The sequence below is a fragment of the Simochromis diagramma genome, unplaced genomic scaffold (genome assembly GCF_900408965.1).
Source record: "Simochromis diagramma unplaced genomic scaffold, fSimDia1.1 OVJJ01000685.1, whole genome shotgun sequence".
Lineage (NCBI taxonomy): Eukaryota > Metazoa > Chordata > Actinopteri > Cichliformes > Cichlidae > Simochromis > Simochromis diagramma.
The window spans coordinates 8,750,502-8,768,995 of record NW_024387477.1 but is presented as its reverse complement, the minus strand read 5'-3'; the positions used below and the strand labels follow the sequence as shown (position 1 = coordinate 8,768,995).

The 18,494-nt window shown below is 41.1% G+C and overlaps 1 protein-coding gene across 1 annotated transcript; it reads right to left on the bottom strand.

Moving 5' to 3' along the window:
* atp10b (ATPase phospholipid transporting 10B) lies at nucleotides 1-18,492 on the bottom strand. Its single transcript, XM_040016392.1, has 21 exons — nucleotides 17,912-18,492; nucleotides 14,590-14,794; nucleotides 14,200-14,285; nucleotides 13,781-13,887; nucleotides 11,490-11,621; nucleotides 11,142-11,269; nucleotides 10,740-10,992; nucleotides 10,168-10,364; nucleotides 9,249-9,413; nucleotides 8,289-8,811; nucleotides 8,098-8,198; nucleotides 7,882-8,008; nucleotides 7,594-7,778; nucleotides 4,981-5,248; nucleotides 3,460-3,536; nucleotides 3,243-3,368; nucleotides 2,940-3,140; nucleotides 2,746-2,826; nucleotides 2,482-2,586; nucleotides 1,590-1,777; nucleotides 1-448 (listed from the first exon to the last, which is right to left on the bottom strand). Exons 1-21 carry the CDS (start codon nucleotides 18,319-18,321, stop codon nucleotides 184-186), a joined length of 3,930 nt encoding a protein of 1,309 aa, XP_039872326.1. The 5' UTR covers nucleotides 18,322-18,492; the 3' UTR covers nucleotides 1-183.
* Nucleotides 18,493-18,494: the final 2 nt, after the last annotated feature.

The window sequence follows — 18,494 nt, the reverse complement described above, 5'->3', positions numbered from 1 at the left end:
GCTTTTGTCACGTAGTTTATTGCAAAATAAACTCCAGTTAGAGAGCAGCAGTATCTCCCTGATTGCATTTCAAAAATGAAACAATGTATACAGGGGGACTTCATGTATATAAAATCCTCTGAATAAATAACCATCTTAGAATTCCTTTCCCCTTCATGTTCCCTGTGAGTCTGCAGACTTTTGCTAGTTTTTAGTTATGGCATTCAGTGTGAAATCATCCCCCATGATATCAGCAACCGCAAGAGACTCGTGAATGGAGTCCACAGGGGTCTCCAGGGTGGGAGAGGGTGGGGTAGAGAGCCTAGAGCGTTTGACCTGCCCGCCGCCCCTGTAGCTCCTCAACTCCTTCATCCACTCTTCTCTGATGGAGGGGTCCTTACGGTCCAGATGCTTAGCTTGTATGAACGGGGAGAGGGCGATAGAGTTCTGCAGCACGTGAAAAATGTACCTGAGGGAGAGAGTGTGGTGGTGAGAAAGTAGGCCAGTGAAAAATATGCAGCCCTTTGATGTAAATCAGAGCGTTCTCTCTAAATATCAGCACTTTCAGACGCATCAGCAACCGAGAAGAAGAAGACCAAGCTGTGGTGCAGTCCTTCTTGACCTTCACGTTTAACAATATTTAACTACAATTCTGCAGGTAGGGTTTACGCACCGTAAGAGCCTCACAATTGCATAGCAGGTAATGATATACACAAGTTAAAGCGTGCTCTAGATCAATAGAAGTAATTAAAATATGAGACCCGCTAGCTTTAAATATGTGTGCAAATGTAGACTAAAATAGTGATTTCTATTTTTGTTGTTTTTTCTGTTGCCGCTCATCTAAGGTTATCTGTGGCCTTTTGTGCAGAGATGTTCTATTATTTTTTTAAAGATTTTAAGTGGCTAAGAAAAGGGTAGCATTAGAGAAAAGTAGCATTGTCTGTTCCCTTTAAAAACCTCAGGATGATTCAGATTTGCTGTTGAGAACCATTGGGCTAGAAAATCCAACACAAATAGACATGTATTAGGAAATAGATATAAACATAATAGGAAAACTGCTCAAATGGGTTTTTTGAAAATCGATTAAGAAGTGAGTTATATTCTGAACATGAATTCAGCATTGAATGAGTTATTCTTTAACTAAAAATAGAGAATATTTGCTGCTTTTTCTCTTTATTCCATTTTGAGTCACCGTACCGTCGACTGTGCTGAACGCAAAATACATTTATTAAAAGAAATTATTATTAGTTTCAGAACATTTTTATTTTCCTCTGGTTGTCATATGACAAAAAAATGGAGAACGTTAGAGTTTAATATCCTTAGTGTTAATTAACACCTGTGCAGCTAATTGTTGCTTTTCTATAATAATAGATCTGTAAGTGTATGTACATCCTTTCACATTTGGTGACTCCTTAAAGTAGAAATGAAGGGAAATACAGAGCAAAACCCACCTTATGCTGCTCATATTTTAAAATTAGACTATGTGATTGTTAAACATTGACACTGAAAAGACTTACCAACGCTAGAAAGTGCTCACAAATACACCCCAAAACTCTGGACAATTAAAAATCTTCAACCCCACTGAGTTTAAAGAGTGACAGACACGGTACCTGGGCAGGAGAGCCACCACAGTGGAGAGGATGCAGATAAGGTAGAACATGGGGTCCTCCATCTGGCTCTGGAGGATCCAGTATGGGTTAGAGGGAGGGTTGCAGGTTACACAGATGGCGCTGTAGGCGAGTGTCACGATGAAGTACAATGCCACACTGCCCAGCATGATTATCCAGTGAACCACCGTCTGCGGCACAAATGACAAAAAACAGCAATTACATGTGGTGGAAACAATCCAGTTAGCAACAAATACCCGTTAATTCTCTGTTTTCTGCTGCAAGAGAAATATTTACAGCAAAAAGATTTTTTTCATGCACCCCGCCCTCTTCATCAGTTTTTTTTTTTGTGCATTACTTTGTTTCCATGCTTTAAAAAAAAATTATTACCTTCTGTTGAACTTGCATATAAATTAAATACCTCACTTAACATTTTGGAAAATATGCATATGTATAAAAAGTTAGGAATAAGTTTAGTGGTTTGTTAGTAAATAAAATTTAGTCTTTCTAAAAAGAGATAAAAAGAGATTCTAAAAAGAGAATATTTTTATTTTGAATATTTGGAGTAAAAGCTGTGGATTAAAAATGAATACTGAAAAAATGATGTAGATCCTTATTCCTTAGTTTTACTTTATTCTGCCTATATTCACAAGGTTTTCACAGAGAGGCTGTTATACATCATCCAGATTTCATGAACATTTTTCTCCTGGAAACATAGAAAAACCATCTGGGTTAGCTCTCTATTGCATTTTCTAATTTATGTGTGTCTTCCTTTCATTTAAAACCAGTTTAGAGGTCTTAAAAATGTTAGAATTCGAATATGCACTAATAAAAAGAAGTGAATTAAAGACATTTCTACTGAGGTATATCATGATTATGTCAGTTCAGAACTCACCCAGGATTTGATCTCTATTGACAGATGCATCAGGATGATAAATAAAGCAGATGTGTTCATAGGTGTTCCAAAAGTGAACATATCAATGTCTGAATCCTGGTAGACCTGAGATACAAGTAATTAAAGTAAGTACACTATCAAATATAAAGAAGAAAGCAGTTATCACAAAGAGTAGTTAACCAGTAAATAAATCAAATGACGCCCTGTTATGAAAGCATTACTTAATGCAATCAAAGATTAGACTGTTTAAAATGTGTCACTTACAAAATATGGAACAAAGAAGCAGACCAGACTCTGATAGAAGGCATCGAGGATGGAAACCCAGAAAGTTGTAAACCTGTAATCCTGAACAAACAACACAAAAGTTGGAATTCATGAAGACAGAAACTAATCAAAGCATTCTGCACATTTTTATTCAAGACCGAACGCTCGCATGACTTTTTGGGAGTGTCACTAACCCCTTCACCCTGTCCAGTCTTGTACAGCTCGGGCACACCCAGCAGCATCTCTGCTGAGATGTCTTTGTCCATGAGTCCAAACATTATGGGTGGCACAGAGGTGAAGAAAAGGTTGAAGAAAATCATCAGCCAGTAGTCGATCATGGCAGTGGCAGAGAATCCGCAGAAGAACTGATACCAGAACAGCAGGTTTACGTAGGCCTGGGAAACATATTAAACACAGACGGTTAAAGGATGAATCATGACAGGATGTTAATTTAGACAGCAGAGCATCGGGATCCAGATATAACATATAACACTCACCACGTTCTTATAGAAGAAATAAATGATCATGTTGGCCAGCCGAGTGTAGCACCAGTGTCCGTGGACTAGGAGAAGTTTCTTCAGGTGTTTGAAGCGAGATATGGCAAAATCACTGGCCATGACGGCCTGCAGATGACAAAGAGGAGTTTTGATGCGTTTGAGGCTGTGAGGCAGGAGAACAAAGCACATACATGGAGGTAAAGAAATCAATTCCAACCTGCATCCCCTCCTGTCCAGATATCCCAATGCCAATGTCAGCTGCTTGGATCATATTTACATCATTTGCACCATCACCTGAAAACACAGCACAGACGCTGATTTAGTGGTTTATACAGAAGCTTAAAAATGTTTTAAGATTCACTCGATTCACAAACTCTATGCACTGTATTGAGTCTTATTCTCTTTACTACATGGATTTAAGTCGTTAGTGAACATGACACTGACTTATTATCACGTTTTAAGCTGCTATGGGAAAAACGTGTCAGTATGATTACTAATTTATCTAATTTAGCCCTGTGTTTGGTCTCTAAAAAGCTCTCTGATAACCATACATTTGCATGAAAATAAAAGTTTTCTTGGTAACCACACCCTTACCACTTCTTAAGGACTTAGGAAGTAGCAGCCAGGCGCTGCTAAACAAACTGATCATTTGCTATAAGTTTGCTGGTCTGGTGCAATATGATGCAATAATGTATTACAATTAGAAAAAGACTGGACAGGTATGGCTTGTTTTACAGGGTTCCCAGGAGAAAGCCTCTTCTCTCTAAAAACAACATGGCAGCAAAGTTACATCTGAACCAACCACAAGACTTGTGGTCCTTTGGACAGGTGAGATCAAAGTGGAGATGTCTGGCAGTAATGCATACGCACCACGCCTGGCAAAAACAAAACATGGCATATCATCACAAGCACCTCACAAAAGTGCATGGTGATGGATGCGGCATCATTTGGATTTGTTTTGCAGCTGCAGAAGCTGGGCATCTTGCAGTCATTGAGTCAACCAACTCCTCTGACAGTTAAAGCTAAGCTGAAACTAACTCGTGCACTCATCCCAAACAGAGAAGCAAATCTACAACAGGAAGATTAAAAAAAAGAAAAGAATCGTGATGCTGCATTGGTCACACCTCAACCTGACTGAAATGCTTTAAGAGAGCTGTGCACATAAGCAAATACCTGCAAACCTCAGTGAACTGAAAACTGTAGAGAGAGCCAAAGATTGCTCTATAATGATTTGAGAGACTGATAAAGTAATGACGAAAACAATTTCTTATAGTTATTGTTGCTAAAGGTGGTTCTACAAGTTCCTGAATCATGGGTGTGTTTAAACTTCACAGTCCTGTGAAAGTTTCTTTTGTAGGAGCAGCTTTCTGTGAAGTGAACTAAAGCGCAACGATTAAACAAACATCTGAAGTGGGCTCCAAATACAGGTGACAATTTTAACTTAACTTAGTATGAGCTGAGTATGACTTCTTCCTTTTTGCCTTATTCTTTTAGTTTTACCTCTTGAAATATTTGACCCAAAGTGTACCTGTGTTTGACCTCAGCATGGATTAATTTTAAAAGTAAGTTTCAGGTTTTTATCTTGCATCTGAAGCTCTAGTGTTTGGTTCAGAAATTATACAAAGAAAATGTTTTTGGTCACTTTCATATTATTTTTTACTGATGGGAAGAAGTCAAGAACACATTAAATCAACTTTTTACTTTACTGAACATGTAAGCATTTCATTGATTTTCTTACCAACGGCGAGTGTCATGACCTTAAGTTTCTCCCGGATCACTTTCACCACTCGGCTCTTCTGTAACGGCGTGACTCTGCAGCAGAGCACGGCGCGGCAGTGCTTCACCAGGGCCACAAAGCGATCCAGCAGGTCCGGCGACAAAGCCTTGTCCAGGGTAAGACCGTCAATCACCAGAGACATGTTTTGGGTGGTATCCACATTACGAGGATCAGCGTTGTACCTCCTCACTTCTTCCAGGGTGCAGTCCAGGATGTTCGTACACGTGATCTGAAAAACAGCAGCTGATCACTTAGATGATTTTTGCTTTGAAGTTTGTCAAACGTGAGCTAAATATTATAGAAAAATAAAATTGTTGCTCCTCTTTTGTTAATAATGGAAAACTAAATATGCCTGGGTTCTGGACAGATTTCCAGAAAAAATAAACACGCCCATTTTTTTGGTATTTTAGCAACACGATTACTCTACTGCTGATTCACATTCATGATTTCTGAATACAAGCAGATATCAGGCTCTGGTCCCATCAGACTCATTGTTGTGTGTAAATAACTCCAACAAAAAAGAAACTGATGGAAGAAAAAGTTTTTTTTTTCTATTTTTATTATTTTAAATTTCTTTAGGCTTTGGTAGGACGGTGGTTGTGGGAGTGTATCTCTCAGGTGATCACCGAGTTATGATGGTAGAAAAAAACGGTTAGCTTCTAATATGCCTCCACTCTGGATTATGAGAGAATTATTTCCTCTGAGGTTTGAACATTAGACTGGTAATTAGATATGAAAGCATTAGTTATTGTGTTGAGGCTATCTCACTCCATTCATCATCAGTGACTAGTCCATCTGAGGGAAGCGCAGCAGCCCGTTTGTTTCAGAAAGTCCCACATGTATCCCTCAGGGCCGACAGCCAATTTCAGTCTATTTGAGGCTGCCGATGATTAGACATGGTCAGGTTGTTATGAAGGCTTCATTTCGGTGGTACCAGTTCTTTAATGACCTAAGAGAAGCAGGGCCACACCTGACACCTTATCTTTCTCTGATGGAAATGCGGAGGTTTGACCTTTAGTTAAAATGTAAAAGTGGTCACAAAGGTTCAGTCATTTAAATTGGAAGGATACAAGCTCACAGGAGGAGAAACCTACCCTGAAGTTACTGCTGGGAAAACACACAACTTTCCTTGAAAGACCATCAAAGAAAATCAGTGTTGTCCCCTGAAACAAGCTGTATGTGATTCTGCGAAATATAAATTACACATGTCCCTAATCTGCTTTAAAAGGCCAATGTTTAATAGACTTTGTTCATATCTGTTAGCTACTAATGCTTCCGGTCTTCACAATGTTTTTAGTTTTTGATGAATTAAAATAATGGAGGAAATGGTCCTCTTTCCTTTGAACCCTGTTAGAGTATTTATTATTTACTAATGGTGTGAACTAAAAGGGTTCAGGATTTAAACTAATTCCACATCTTTTACAAAAAGTTTGTAAAAATTTTGTTTTAATGAAATCAATATGCGCACTATAATATTTTCCTCTTCAGACATATGTGATACAATTAAATGTAACCATGCAAACAGTTTAATGGTCTTCTACTTCGTGCTCTTTGGTCAGCTATGCCATTTAACTTCAATATTTTTTTTTTTAAAACAATATCAAACTGCAAGAGCACAAAAATGCTGTTATTTAAAAAAAATCTGCTCCAGTAGATTCTTAACATAACAATTTGCTTTGATGATTTCTTCTTTCATGCAGAGAGTCATCGTTGCTCTGTTACATACACCTGCAAATCTCCAGACAGAAAACTAGGCACCCGGGAATGTTTCTCGGTTTTTTTCTGAGTCTCCTGTAAATTTGCCTTTAATTTCTGTTTGATTTAATTAGTGGTAGTTTTAACACTCAAACAGTGGCACTTTTTGTCTTGAAAACTGGGAACACCTCTCCTCTTGCATCAGGAACACTGAAAGTGAAGGTAAATTTCTGATTTGACTGGTGTAGAAATTCTTGTATAAAATTCCACCAACTTTTTGGTCAGATTTCCTTATTCTGACTAAATCAACACCTCTAATTTATCAGATTGTGTACTTATTTAAATCACCAGAAGATAGACATTAACAAGATTTTATTTTAACCTTTTATTTAAAATTATTATTTTTTGTTAAAAGTTAGATTCCATGATTCGACACCACAATCTGCACTGTAAATAGGAAGATGCCACCGTTAGTCAGTTAGCTTAGTGTAACATCTTGAATGCCCTTTCTGACACAACCCTCCACATGTATCCAGGCTTGGGACAGGTACTAGGAGTACACTGGCCCCCTAGGATAAAACTACTTTTGACTGGTGCCTTGATGCAAGGGGTCGCCACAGCAGGTGGCAGATTTTTTTTTCCAAGTCAGATGTCATTTCTGACACAACCCAAAGGGGATTTGTGTCTCATCCTGGGAACTTTCCCTTGTTTGCCGAATCTGTACTATCTACATATTTACCATGCACATGAGTGTTGTAGGTTGCACAACCTAAGTACATTACTTTGATTTCCTGAAAAATAAATTAATGCTCCATTTTCAACACATGCCATAATGAAAAACACCTCAGTCAGCAACCCTTAAATGTGAGGCCTCCTCACCTTGTCTTTGCAGCCCATATTTATCACCAGGTCTTCGTCTTCAAGGAGCCCACAAGCATATCCAATGTTGACAGCTGTCTCTGGCTTGTCACCTGTCAGCACCCACACCTTGATCCCTGCCTCGCGCAGTGCCTGGATGGTGTCTGGAACGTTCTCCTGCAGACGGTCTTCAATGCCTGTAGCTCCTGCAGGTGGACATATTTCAAATAAAGGCACCATTCGCACACAAATATTATCACAAAGATATACAGTATACAGCAACCAATGCACGATTGGTGGATGTGTCACCTAGCAGGGTGAGATCTTTCTCTAGCTGCACAGCAGTGTCCATGACGAGCCTCTCTCTATTCTCTATAGCAGCCATAGCGTTCTTTCTGTCCACTGACCAGCGTTTATACACTGCTTCACTCACAACCTGAAACACATGCAGAAAAAAAAAAGAAACATAGCTTCACTTAAATAAGCAAATCATGCTGGTAAATAGGATAATGTATGATTTTGCACCTTCTTTGCGATGCACAGTGTGCGGAGCCCCTCTTTAGCATAGCAGTCGAGATGACGCTGAGTAACAGTTGCTATATTTTTCTTATTGCCACTGAAGTGCTCTGGAAATATTACAAATTAATTAGAAATGCACTGACCAGTTAATATAGATGCATACTATAAGTACTTAATGTACTCTTATCTCAACTTACCTGCATAGGGTGTACCAAGTAATTCCATGATTGCAAAATCTGCGCCTTTAGTGTACAGCACATACTCTTTGGTGATTGGGTGTCGCACCAACACAGACATTCTCTTCCTGTTGGAGTCAAAGGTCAAGGTGTCCAGCACCTCAAAATCCAGCACCTCCCCAGATGGTAGTCTCACTGAAACGCTGTCAGGGGTGCGAGACAGCAGAGTGAAGCCATATGCTTTGGCAGCATAGACCAAGGCAGCCTCATCTGGACTCTCCGCCTCATATCTCAGATTATCTGAGGTCAGCGCGGGCTCGTCGCTCAGGGATGGAGGATGAGGCGAACACGGCTGGAGCCCGGTGATGTCGACCCCCTCTGTTTGTCCAGAGGGTTGAAAATTTTCCTCTGAGTCCTCTGTGAAGGTACGGTGTCTCTTGGGATTGCGCTTGCAGAATTTAAAAATGCTGCCAGCATTTCTCATCAGGCTGGATAAAGTTTCCAGTGGAGTATTTGTGTGCTTGGCTTGTGGAGACACACTCACCTGAGAAAAAAAAAGAATCAAGAAATTCATTAAATAGCTTTAGGAAGACCTCTTCTCACATTACACATATGGCAAAACGTCCCAGTAACAATTCTTCTTCCACTCAGTTTCTTTTTGTGCATTAACCTTTGATTGTGAACTGTGTGGGGAAAACACACAGATTACATCCATCATCCATCTGCCAGACTTCAGAACTGCACAGTTCAGAGCAGGAAATGTTCAACTTAATGAAGCTTGCCCTGTTTGCAAATCTCCACTTGCTCCATGTCAATTTAGTGAAGACTGTTTTTTTTTCTTTCTTTTTTGTTCTATTTAAAGTTTATAGTTATAGGACACTGGAAGTTTAAAGAGGGCACATCTTTCATCTATCATTTCTCCACCGGATGTGCCCTCCATCTCTACTTCCCATCCACTGTCGCAGCAAACTGAGCACTCACCCTCCTTCTCTTTGTTGTTGCCATGGAAACCACCACTGTGTTGCAAATGGCTAGGGCCAGAAAAAAATCCAGGTAAGCATCTGTCTTCTGGCTGTGGCTGAGGCTGCCGCTTGATGTCCTGCTAATCTTCTGAAACAGCTTCCCGTCTGGGACCACCTCAGTTTCCTGATGGAGAGCAAGTTAATGATTTTGTTAATGAAACACTTTTATTAGTAGATTTATTGCTTACGTTACGCTTTTCCAGCTTTGACTTGAGGAGATTGGATAACGTTTCTCTGTTTTCATTGTGGTTTTTTTTGGTCCATGTTTAAGGAAGAGCTGCGAGGAGAGAAGGACAGAAGGAAGGGAGGAAGTGTACGTTCATACGAGCATTCAGCTCTGTTTGAGACGCAGCATGAGGAGTGCTAAAGATGGGCTGTGTACTACATTGCTGGCATAAACATAAGACTTTTTCTGTCTCCGCCTGTATGCCCAGGCCTCCGCTCTCTGCCCCGCAGATAAAAATAGGCGCAGAGTCACTGTACTGTAAATCAAGACGACGGTGACTAATCTATAGTGCACATTTACAGTTTATGTGACATCACCGGCCTGTGCCAAATGATGCTCAGCATGACCATATGTCCTGTCACAGACACAGGGGCAGCTTTGAGCCAAAATGGATGTGCTCATCACTGACACCTAGCAGCTCGGCCATCTGCAGCAGGGACTGGGACCTTCTGACAGAAGGTTGGGTCACATTTGGGTAAAAAAGTAAGAGTTTGAAATTAGGTTGAAATAAGAATTCAGATGTGAAATAAGGCTGAGGGCGGACTTCCTCGTTTAAAACCGAAGTTGTGGATTCCGCAATAACTGAACAACAGATTTGGAGGAAAGCAGGTATCCAGACAGAGAGAAAAAAGAAAAATAAACATCATCGTACCAGTGGGCTGCTGAAGGCCACATCACTCTGGGCATTTCCTGTGACTTTGCTTCTGCGTCGGCTGCCATGGCCATGTGTGTCTTCAGCGTTGGCTTCCTCACTATCCAAGGACCAACGAGTCGGTAGAGGTCGTGCATGCTGGTTGAAGATGACCTCCTCTTCTGCCTCGGGCTCATCTAGGACAGCCAGGCGGATGGCTGCAAATCACCCCCCAAAAACATGTTGACACATGCATTAATACACTAACAGTGCTGAGGGACTGTTTAAAATCCGAGATTAGAGAGCTGAGTGGAAGGACTCTTTCAGTAAGTCAAAACACCAGAGTATTCAGCAAGGTAACAAGATTATTAATAATTAAGAGAGCTCTCTTAATATTTCTGTTAAACTAGTGATAACCTTCTGATTCTTTTATCCTAGTTTTCTGTCTGATTTAATCAGACATCCAAATTTTCATTTGGAGAAATCTGCATATGAAAACACCATTTGTAACAACGTTACAAAACAGGTCATAATCGTGAGGTTAGCTAAACTGCATCAGCTTTAGGTTAAAATAACTCAGTGAAGATGTTTACCGTTCTCTTTGTGTGGGTACTCGGTTCCCATGATGGAGCATCTCCGAAACACCATCTTGTTCTCAGTCAGGGTGCCTGTTTTGTCTGAGAAGATGTATTCAATCTGCCCCAGGTCCTCTGTGATGTTCAGAGCCTTACACTGTATGCGGCTGTCAGTCTCCTCATCGTACAAATCAATATCATTAGTGATGAAGAAAATCTGGCCAATCTTGACCAACTCGATGGATACGTAGAGAGAGATGGGAATCAGGATCTTTAGAGGAGAGGAGTAAATAGAAAAAAGGTGAAAGGTAACCCAGAGAGTAAACAGGAGGACAGTAAATGAGACAAGAGGAGAGAAGATTAGTTTAATGACTTCAAAATGAATAACAACACCCTCCAAACCGTCAGAGAGAGCAGTACCTGCAGCAGGATGATCATGGTGAAGAACATGTAGAAACTAGCAAGACTAGGCCTGTCCAGCTGACCGCTGGTGGGGGGTACCAGGTAAGGGGGCACAACAGGCATAGCATTAAGCCATAAGTAGTGACCTGCATACAGGAGGACAGCAGGATTAATCACTGACTGCAGTGCACAGAGGAAAGCTATTTTTAGCAGCATACCGTCCTCTGTTTTCTGTCTTGATATGAGCTTGGGCTTGTGCCCATTTTTTTTATTGGAAGTTAATGTCCCCTCATAAATGTAAAGCCATCAAACATGAATCATTTTGTGTAGCGATTTTACGGTTAAGAGATGTAATTCATTACTGACCTAGTGCTCCGATAAGACACATGGTGAAGAGGAGAATGACGCAGAAGAGGACGTCTATGTTCAGCCTCCGCTCAAGTTTGCTGCGCTTGTATCTTGGCCCGCTGTTGTTGAGCATGGACTTGGTTTCACGGCCTTAAAGGAAGGAGGAGAAGGTGTTGATTCCACACCCCACATGGTGAGTGAAAATCGGTATCACACGTTAAGACATGCATAATACATAAGAGACTTTACTGTCATTGTGCCACTGTCACAGCATCACATTAGGTTGTGCTCACTAAAAAAAGCAAAAAATCTTAAATATTGTAATAAAATACTACATTTACTATTATTACATTTATGCAAAATGAACAGCATTTTCATCTGTTCGATCTCTTGAGTCCAAGACTCTGAATTCATAAATGCTAAAATGTTAAATAAACACTAAACATGGTGGCAAACGTCATCATGCTAGCTTTGTTTTTTGTTTTTGTTTTTTTTAGCATGCTAACATTAGCATGGGGGCTAAAAATTGAAGCCATGGTGGAAGTGCTGATGCTTGTAGTTCCTTGAGCGATGGTACACTAGTTTGTCACAATGAAGACTGATGTACCAGTACATCTATGTTCCCATCTTCATCTGTGGTCATGAGGCTACAAGCAGCAACAGAAAGAATAATGTCGCTGATACAAGTGGCAACAGGGCTCTCTCATACAGACAGTGTGAGGAGCATAGTAATTTAAGAGAGACTTTCTCCACAGTTAAAGGAGCCAGATGAGGTGGTTTAGCATCCGACTATGATGGCTCCTAGCTCCACCTAGGTGAAGTGTTTTGGCCTACAGGGACCAAAATGTAGGCAAGACAGTCTGGATGAGTTCTATTTCTTAGCTGGCTTGTCAATGCCTCGTTGTCCCTCCAGAAGATCTGGTGGAGAGAGCAAGGTCTAGATGTCTCTGTTTAGACTGCTGCTCCCATGACCTGGACCTCGATATGTGAAAAAACAAGCCAGCATCTGTGTTTTTGCTTTTTACCAGTGCTGTCATGGTCTCAGGCTTTGGTCCCAGAATTTTGAAGTCATTGTTGTTCTTGATTCTTGTTAGGTAGTTTCTGTTTTCATTTCATTTACATACCACTATTTGGCCTAGTGTATATGAAGTGTGAATACTGGTGAAGATGATCGGCTGTTCTAGGGTTGGTTCTGAACCCTTGTTTGTTTTTCACTCAGTCCTATTTTGAGTTTGTTATTTGTGTTTAGCTCCCTCATTATTTCACCATCTGCTCCTCCCTTCAGCATCTGCTGGTTTCATTTGTGGTTGTTGTATATTTCCTGTTTTATTATGTTAACTAGTTTCGTTTTTAACTTTCCTTTACCCACCTGTCTCAACTTCCCCTACCAGCCCTCTGTGTATAACTAGTCAGCACACGTCACTCTTGGTGGTAGTCTAGTTCAGCGGTCCCCAACCCCTGGGCCACGGACCGGTACCGGTCCGTGAGTCATTTGGTACCGGGCCGGGAGAGTGAGACTCGGGTGTGAAATGTATGGTTTTCAGGGTTTTTATCGGTTTTTAGCGTTATTTTGTTATCGTTTTTTTTCGTTAACTCGGTTTTCCTGGGTCTTTTCACGTGTGTTATGAATAAATCTTATTTTTTTCGGTACCGGTACTAGTTTTATTTTGTTGTATTTATCCGTGACACCTTAAAGGCCGGTCCGTGGAAATATTGTCGGGCACAAACCGGTCCGTGGCGCAAAAAAGGTTGGGGACCGCTGGTCTAATTGCTTCAGTCAGGACCCACCCACTTCGCCTGTTTGCACACCCCTTAAGACGTCCAGGTTTCTAGTTCCTATACCTTGTTTTTTCCTGTGTTTTCTTTTTTCTTTTTGTGCTTTAGCAATCCACCCTCTGGTCTAAATCTGGTCACTTCTGACTCCAAAACCCCAAGCTGTTAGGTGAATGCACTGACCAGTTGATATAGATGCATACTATAAGTAAACTGTGGGTGAAGGCACAATGGCTACTTCTGTCCTTTTTATACAATCTGTGATTACAATTATGATTATGTAAGTCTCACAGAGCAGCTGGCTTCATTACACTGCACAATAATTACTTTTCTGACAGTAAAGAATAATAAAGGGAAACTTAATGAATAAATGTAAAGAAAATGTGACATTTTTAAATAGTAATTTTGTAGAGTTACGCTTGTAGATTGTGAAAAGCGTCTTCTTGTGATCTCAGTATTTCAAGAATCGTGGTGGGAACAAACATTAAAAGCTCAAGGTTAAAACAGCGAACCAGCCGAGAAAATGGAAAATATACCTGCATATACCACAAAGCCAACAGCATGGTCCGTGTTTCTCACTGTGCAGCCTCGCAGCAGCAGACTTTCAATTCCAGCTCCCACCTTCTGCTTATCGGGTTTCTCTCTGCAGCAGGAGAAAGTGAGAAGCCTCCTTTTTACTGTCAGATCTCGTTAGATATTCATTACTGCTTATATATTCCCCATTAGCAATTCTCCTGCTTTATGTCTATAGCTGGCCAGCATAGGCAGACCACCTGTAAGAGCCGTGGTGCCTGAGAAAATCGATTCTAGTCTATTACAGCCCCAATAATGCCTCTGGTTGAATCAGAAAGTCCAGCAAGGCGGTTGGAATTAGTTTTGCTTGGCTGCTTTGAAAGGCTAATAGAAACTGGGGGTGCAGGGAGGGGTTCATGTTGTCTGTGTATTTGATACCCACACGTAACCCTTGAAATGATTCAGGTTGTTGTTGGGCTTTTCACACACCACGATCCCATTGAAGCTTTCAGGCTCAAATTCTGGATGCTGGGAAAAGGAAAGCGAGAAGAGACACGGGAAAATCATTACAAATGGAAACTTTTTAAATGCAGCTTAACCTGTACTTCAAGATGTCTCCTGCACCCGGGAATGGCAATCCCTCTCCAAATACACGTGTTAAAGCTATGTAATCCAGTAGGTATGTCTTCACTTACTTTGACAAGTTGTAATGATTTGCACTTTAAGTAACATCCGGACATGGCACGACTGTTTTCAGAGTGTATTCAATTTCAGTCACGCAGAGAGAGAAGGAAAGAGAAAACAAAAACCGGGAGGCAGATTTAACTCTCACCGTGTTGCAGACTCCAGACACAGCTGTCCTCTGCTTCAGGTTGGTCTCTCCATCCAGGTTGGCTGTCTCTATGTGACACACACCGTTGGGGTCTGATGTGTAAAGCAGGAGGAGGTCTGCAGGAATGATCTCATTGCAAACCACCTTCACAAAATCTCCCACTCGCACATCTTTCCAGTGTCTCTCCACAAACTGCTTCTTTTTCCTGCAGAGATGTCAGGTGCCAGCGATCATTGCATTTTTATCTTAATTTTTTTTTTCTTTTTAAAAACTTTTATACTAATTTATGCTGAGGTTTTTGTCTCATTCATTAAAGACATAGCCATCTTTTTTTTTAAAATATATATAAATGTATGCAAATGATAACACTTTTGATGATGTCTGCAATTTATGATTGCCCAGACTAAGCAGCTAAAATACTTACCAATAGATACAACAGAACAACTGGAGGTCTCAAAAGAAAGAAGAAATAAATTATTGCACTTCTTAAGTTGCACAGTATTATTGGGGTTGCAGGCTATAACACAAAGAAGGGAAGTCAAACTCATTTTACAATGTGGGCCTCATGTGGTCCACTTTGATCTAAAGTGGGCTAAACTTACGAAAGCCCCCTTTCAGTCAGTCTAAAGATGTTTACACACATTTAAAGCATTATAATATAAGAAAAGTGCCATTTCAACAGTCCATCTCAGTTTTTCTGCACAATAATAATCCATTAACTACCAATTACTTACTTTGGTGTAGTATAAATGGCAATGGTGGAGGTAAAAATGAACAACACCTGAAAGGTGTTGTGGACTCAAGGCCCGGCGTAAGGACGAAGTAAACAGTTTGCTTTCGGTATTAGTTAAATACAACAGCTTTTATATTATTAAATTAAATTAAATTAATGAATTATTTTACCTTTTTAACTTCACAGTAAAAAAAAAAAAAATCCTTATTAAACATCAGTTGAGAGTCTAGCCTCGAATTCTTTTTAAAAATTCCAAGGTAGGTTTTGGGGAATCACACGTGTGCTGTGTTATGAAGTGGTTGAAGTTAGAGCGTAAACAGCAGGAGCAGAGAAAATGATATCAGGTTTCTTTTTTCGGGGGATGGGGGGGCACAAAATGTGATATGTGTTTCAGAAAAGGAAAATTGTAGAGATGGTGTTTGTCAACGAAGTACTGCACGTTGAACATTAACAGATGAGGCTGTTCCCAGGTAGTGAGGCTTAGCCATGAGGGTGAGAGATGCAAGTATGCTGCTCTGCATGCAGGACCTGATCGGTTAGCTACTGCTGAACACCACGCCTCACACCAAACAAAGCCAGGACCACAGACTTATATATTTTTAGTTTCTTGTGCTTATTAATCTCACGAGATGCACGCACAATCCTTTTCATGTCCAGAAGGCTTTACAGTTGTTACGCTAGTTTTTGTTTTTTATACGTCAGGCAGTTGAATTCCAGGTGTGGGAGGTGTTAAGTGTGTGCTCTAGCCTTTGACATCATTCCTCGGATTTATTTTATCAATCATTCTGACACGTTTTATGACATATGCTTTCTTACTTGGATTTATATAAGAAGACTCACACAGCTGACGAGCTGTTAATGTTAACAGCCACGAGGCAGTTAGCTTAGAACAAAAGACTGGAAACAGGGGAAACCTGTTTCCCTAAAACCTGACTTTATTCAAAGATTAAACATTTGCACCTAAAATTACGCAGTAGTCATTGTGTGCCACAAATAACAGTTGAAAAAATACTTGAACATGTTACTTGGCGAGTGTTAGAAGGAAGTTGTTGGGTCGGTGAGCTGTTTAATGGAGACAGCCTCAAGACTCACAATTATTAAATTCAACTGCTCTCAGCCACATTTGTTTCTTTTCTAGAGAACTACAAAAAAAGACATTATTGATTCTCCTTTATTAGTTTGCCTACTTCTTTGGCGATCAAGGGATACTTGAAAGCAGTGATGATATAATATCAGCCAGATTTGTTTAGCTGATTTAAACAGCAGATATGGGAACAGCCTGCGAGGTGTGGAGACTGGTTGTAATGCTATGCGGTGAGACATACTTAACAAGAGGAGAGGGCGACGTGGCATTCAAACGCTGTGACAAACAGCCGGCATGCTTCATGCTCGGCATGTTTCCACGCAGGTGGACTGACAAGTGTTTGAGACAAGATGGGTAGAATGAGCCAGAAGATAAACACGTTCTGCTCAAACACTTCACACTGCTTTGAAAACAAAATTATGTCGAGATAATGGGGGGAAAAACTACGTGCTTAAGAGATGGCCCGATTGATTAAAGTCTGATCTCTGTCATCAGTCTGCACCTCCACGTGGGTCTTTTCAGGTAAAGATGGTGGAAAGGCTTCTGTCATCGTGCCTGTAAAAATGGCTTCCCAAGAAGAAAGGAAGGATGTGTGTGGAGGTCTAAAAATCCATCCCTGAGCTTCTTTAGGAAATATTTGTATACTTCGCAGAAATCCCAACCAAATGATTTTGCTCTAAGCTTTATGATCCCAAAATGAAGCTTTAGGATCCCCTCCCAATGAGCCGTGAGAGACCCACAGGAACCTGCACAGCAGCGCACAACTGCTCTGTGTGTGAAGCAGAGGCAACTAGTGTCCAGATGGACCGGCGTGTTCTCTGAAGTGTTTGAAATGTTGTGTCTGGAGACCACCCTTCAGGCCACCTGGACCCTGTCACCACACACACACACACACACACAGATTCACACTATGGGCTTTTCCCCCAGATGAGGCTTCCTAACACCTCTGCTGTCTCTTTGGGGAAACCAGCAGCGGGCGGCGGGTTAATTATAAACCCCACCAGAAGTTGAGGCTTCATCATTGGAGGCAGTGTCTCCAGTCTCACGTAATACCCACCTCCCCACTTCCTCCATGTCCCACTGTACTCCAAAATCACAGCAGCAACAGGGATGGAAATGACAGAGTTTATCCTCCTGTGTGAATTATTCATTTTTCACCAGTAATTCTAAAAAACAGATAACGTCTAACATTACTGTCTTTGCTGACGCAATGCCCGAACGAGGATTTCATCAAATGTGCACAATGTGACGGTGAGAGATATTGTTATGAGGCTCTTCAAAGGAGGAATAATCACCCACACATGTTCTATTTCTAAGTCGAAAATTCCCACGGGGGTGCTGCAGCGCAGAGGAGGTAGAACACAATTGTACAGATCTACGCAATCAAACAGCAGGGAAGAGAGGAATCACAAGCACTGATGTGGATCGTTCGGGGCACGTCGTGCATAAACAGCACGGCACAGCTGTTTCTATATTTGGGACATGACTGTCATCTAGTCAGTTACCTGCTGTAGATGAAGCACGGCATGTTGTTAAGCTTCCTGTCAGACTGGTATCTCCTGAAGTCCTCCCAGGCGTCCTTCATAGCGGTCAGAGACAAGATGACACAAATTGGGATAAGGGCTATTTCTGGCTGGAAAGCATTCACTTCAGGGATAAAGTTCAGAATAACAAGCCCCACAAAGTAGAGGTTGGCCAGACGGTGAAACTGCTCGTAAAGGTTCATGGGGATGAAGAAGAGGAGGCTGTATTTTGTGGTCTTGATGGCATTTGATGGGAAGTAGCGGTTAGGTTGCTTTCCCTTTTCTAATCCTTCATAAGGTAGATTAGACTCTAAGCTGCGGAGTTCGTTCTCCCGTGCCCTTTGACCTCGCAGGGCATCCCTCACCAGGGCCAGCGGGCTCCTCCACGTCATGGTTGCCTGTCCTTTTTCCTTTTCCTCTTCTCACCAATTTTTCCTTCCCATCCTCTAGAAATCCACTGCTGGTTTGTGTTAAATAGACTCTCCTCAGGCTTCGTCTTTCCTCCAGAGATTCTAGGTGAGTGTGTGAGGCCTGTGCCGAAACAAATGACAACACACCTAGTTCT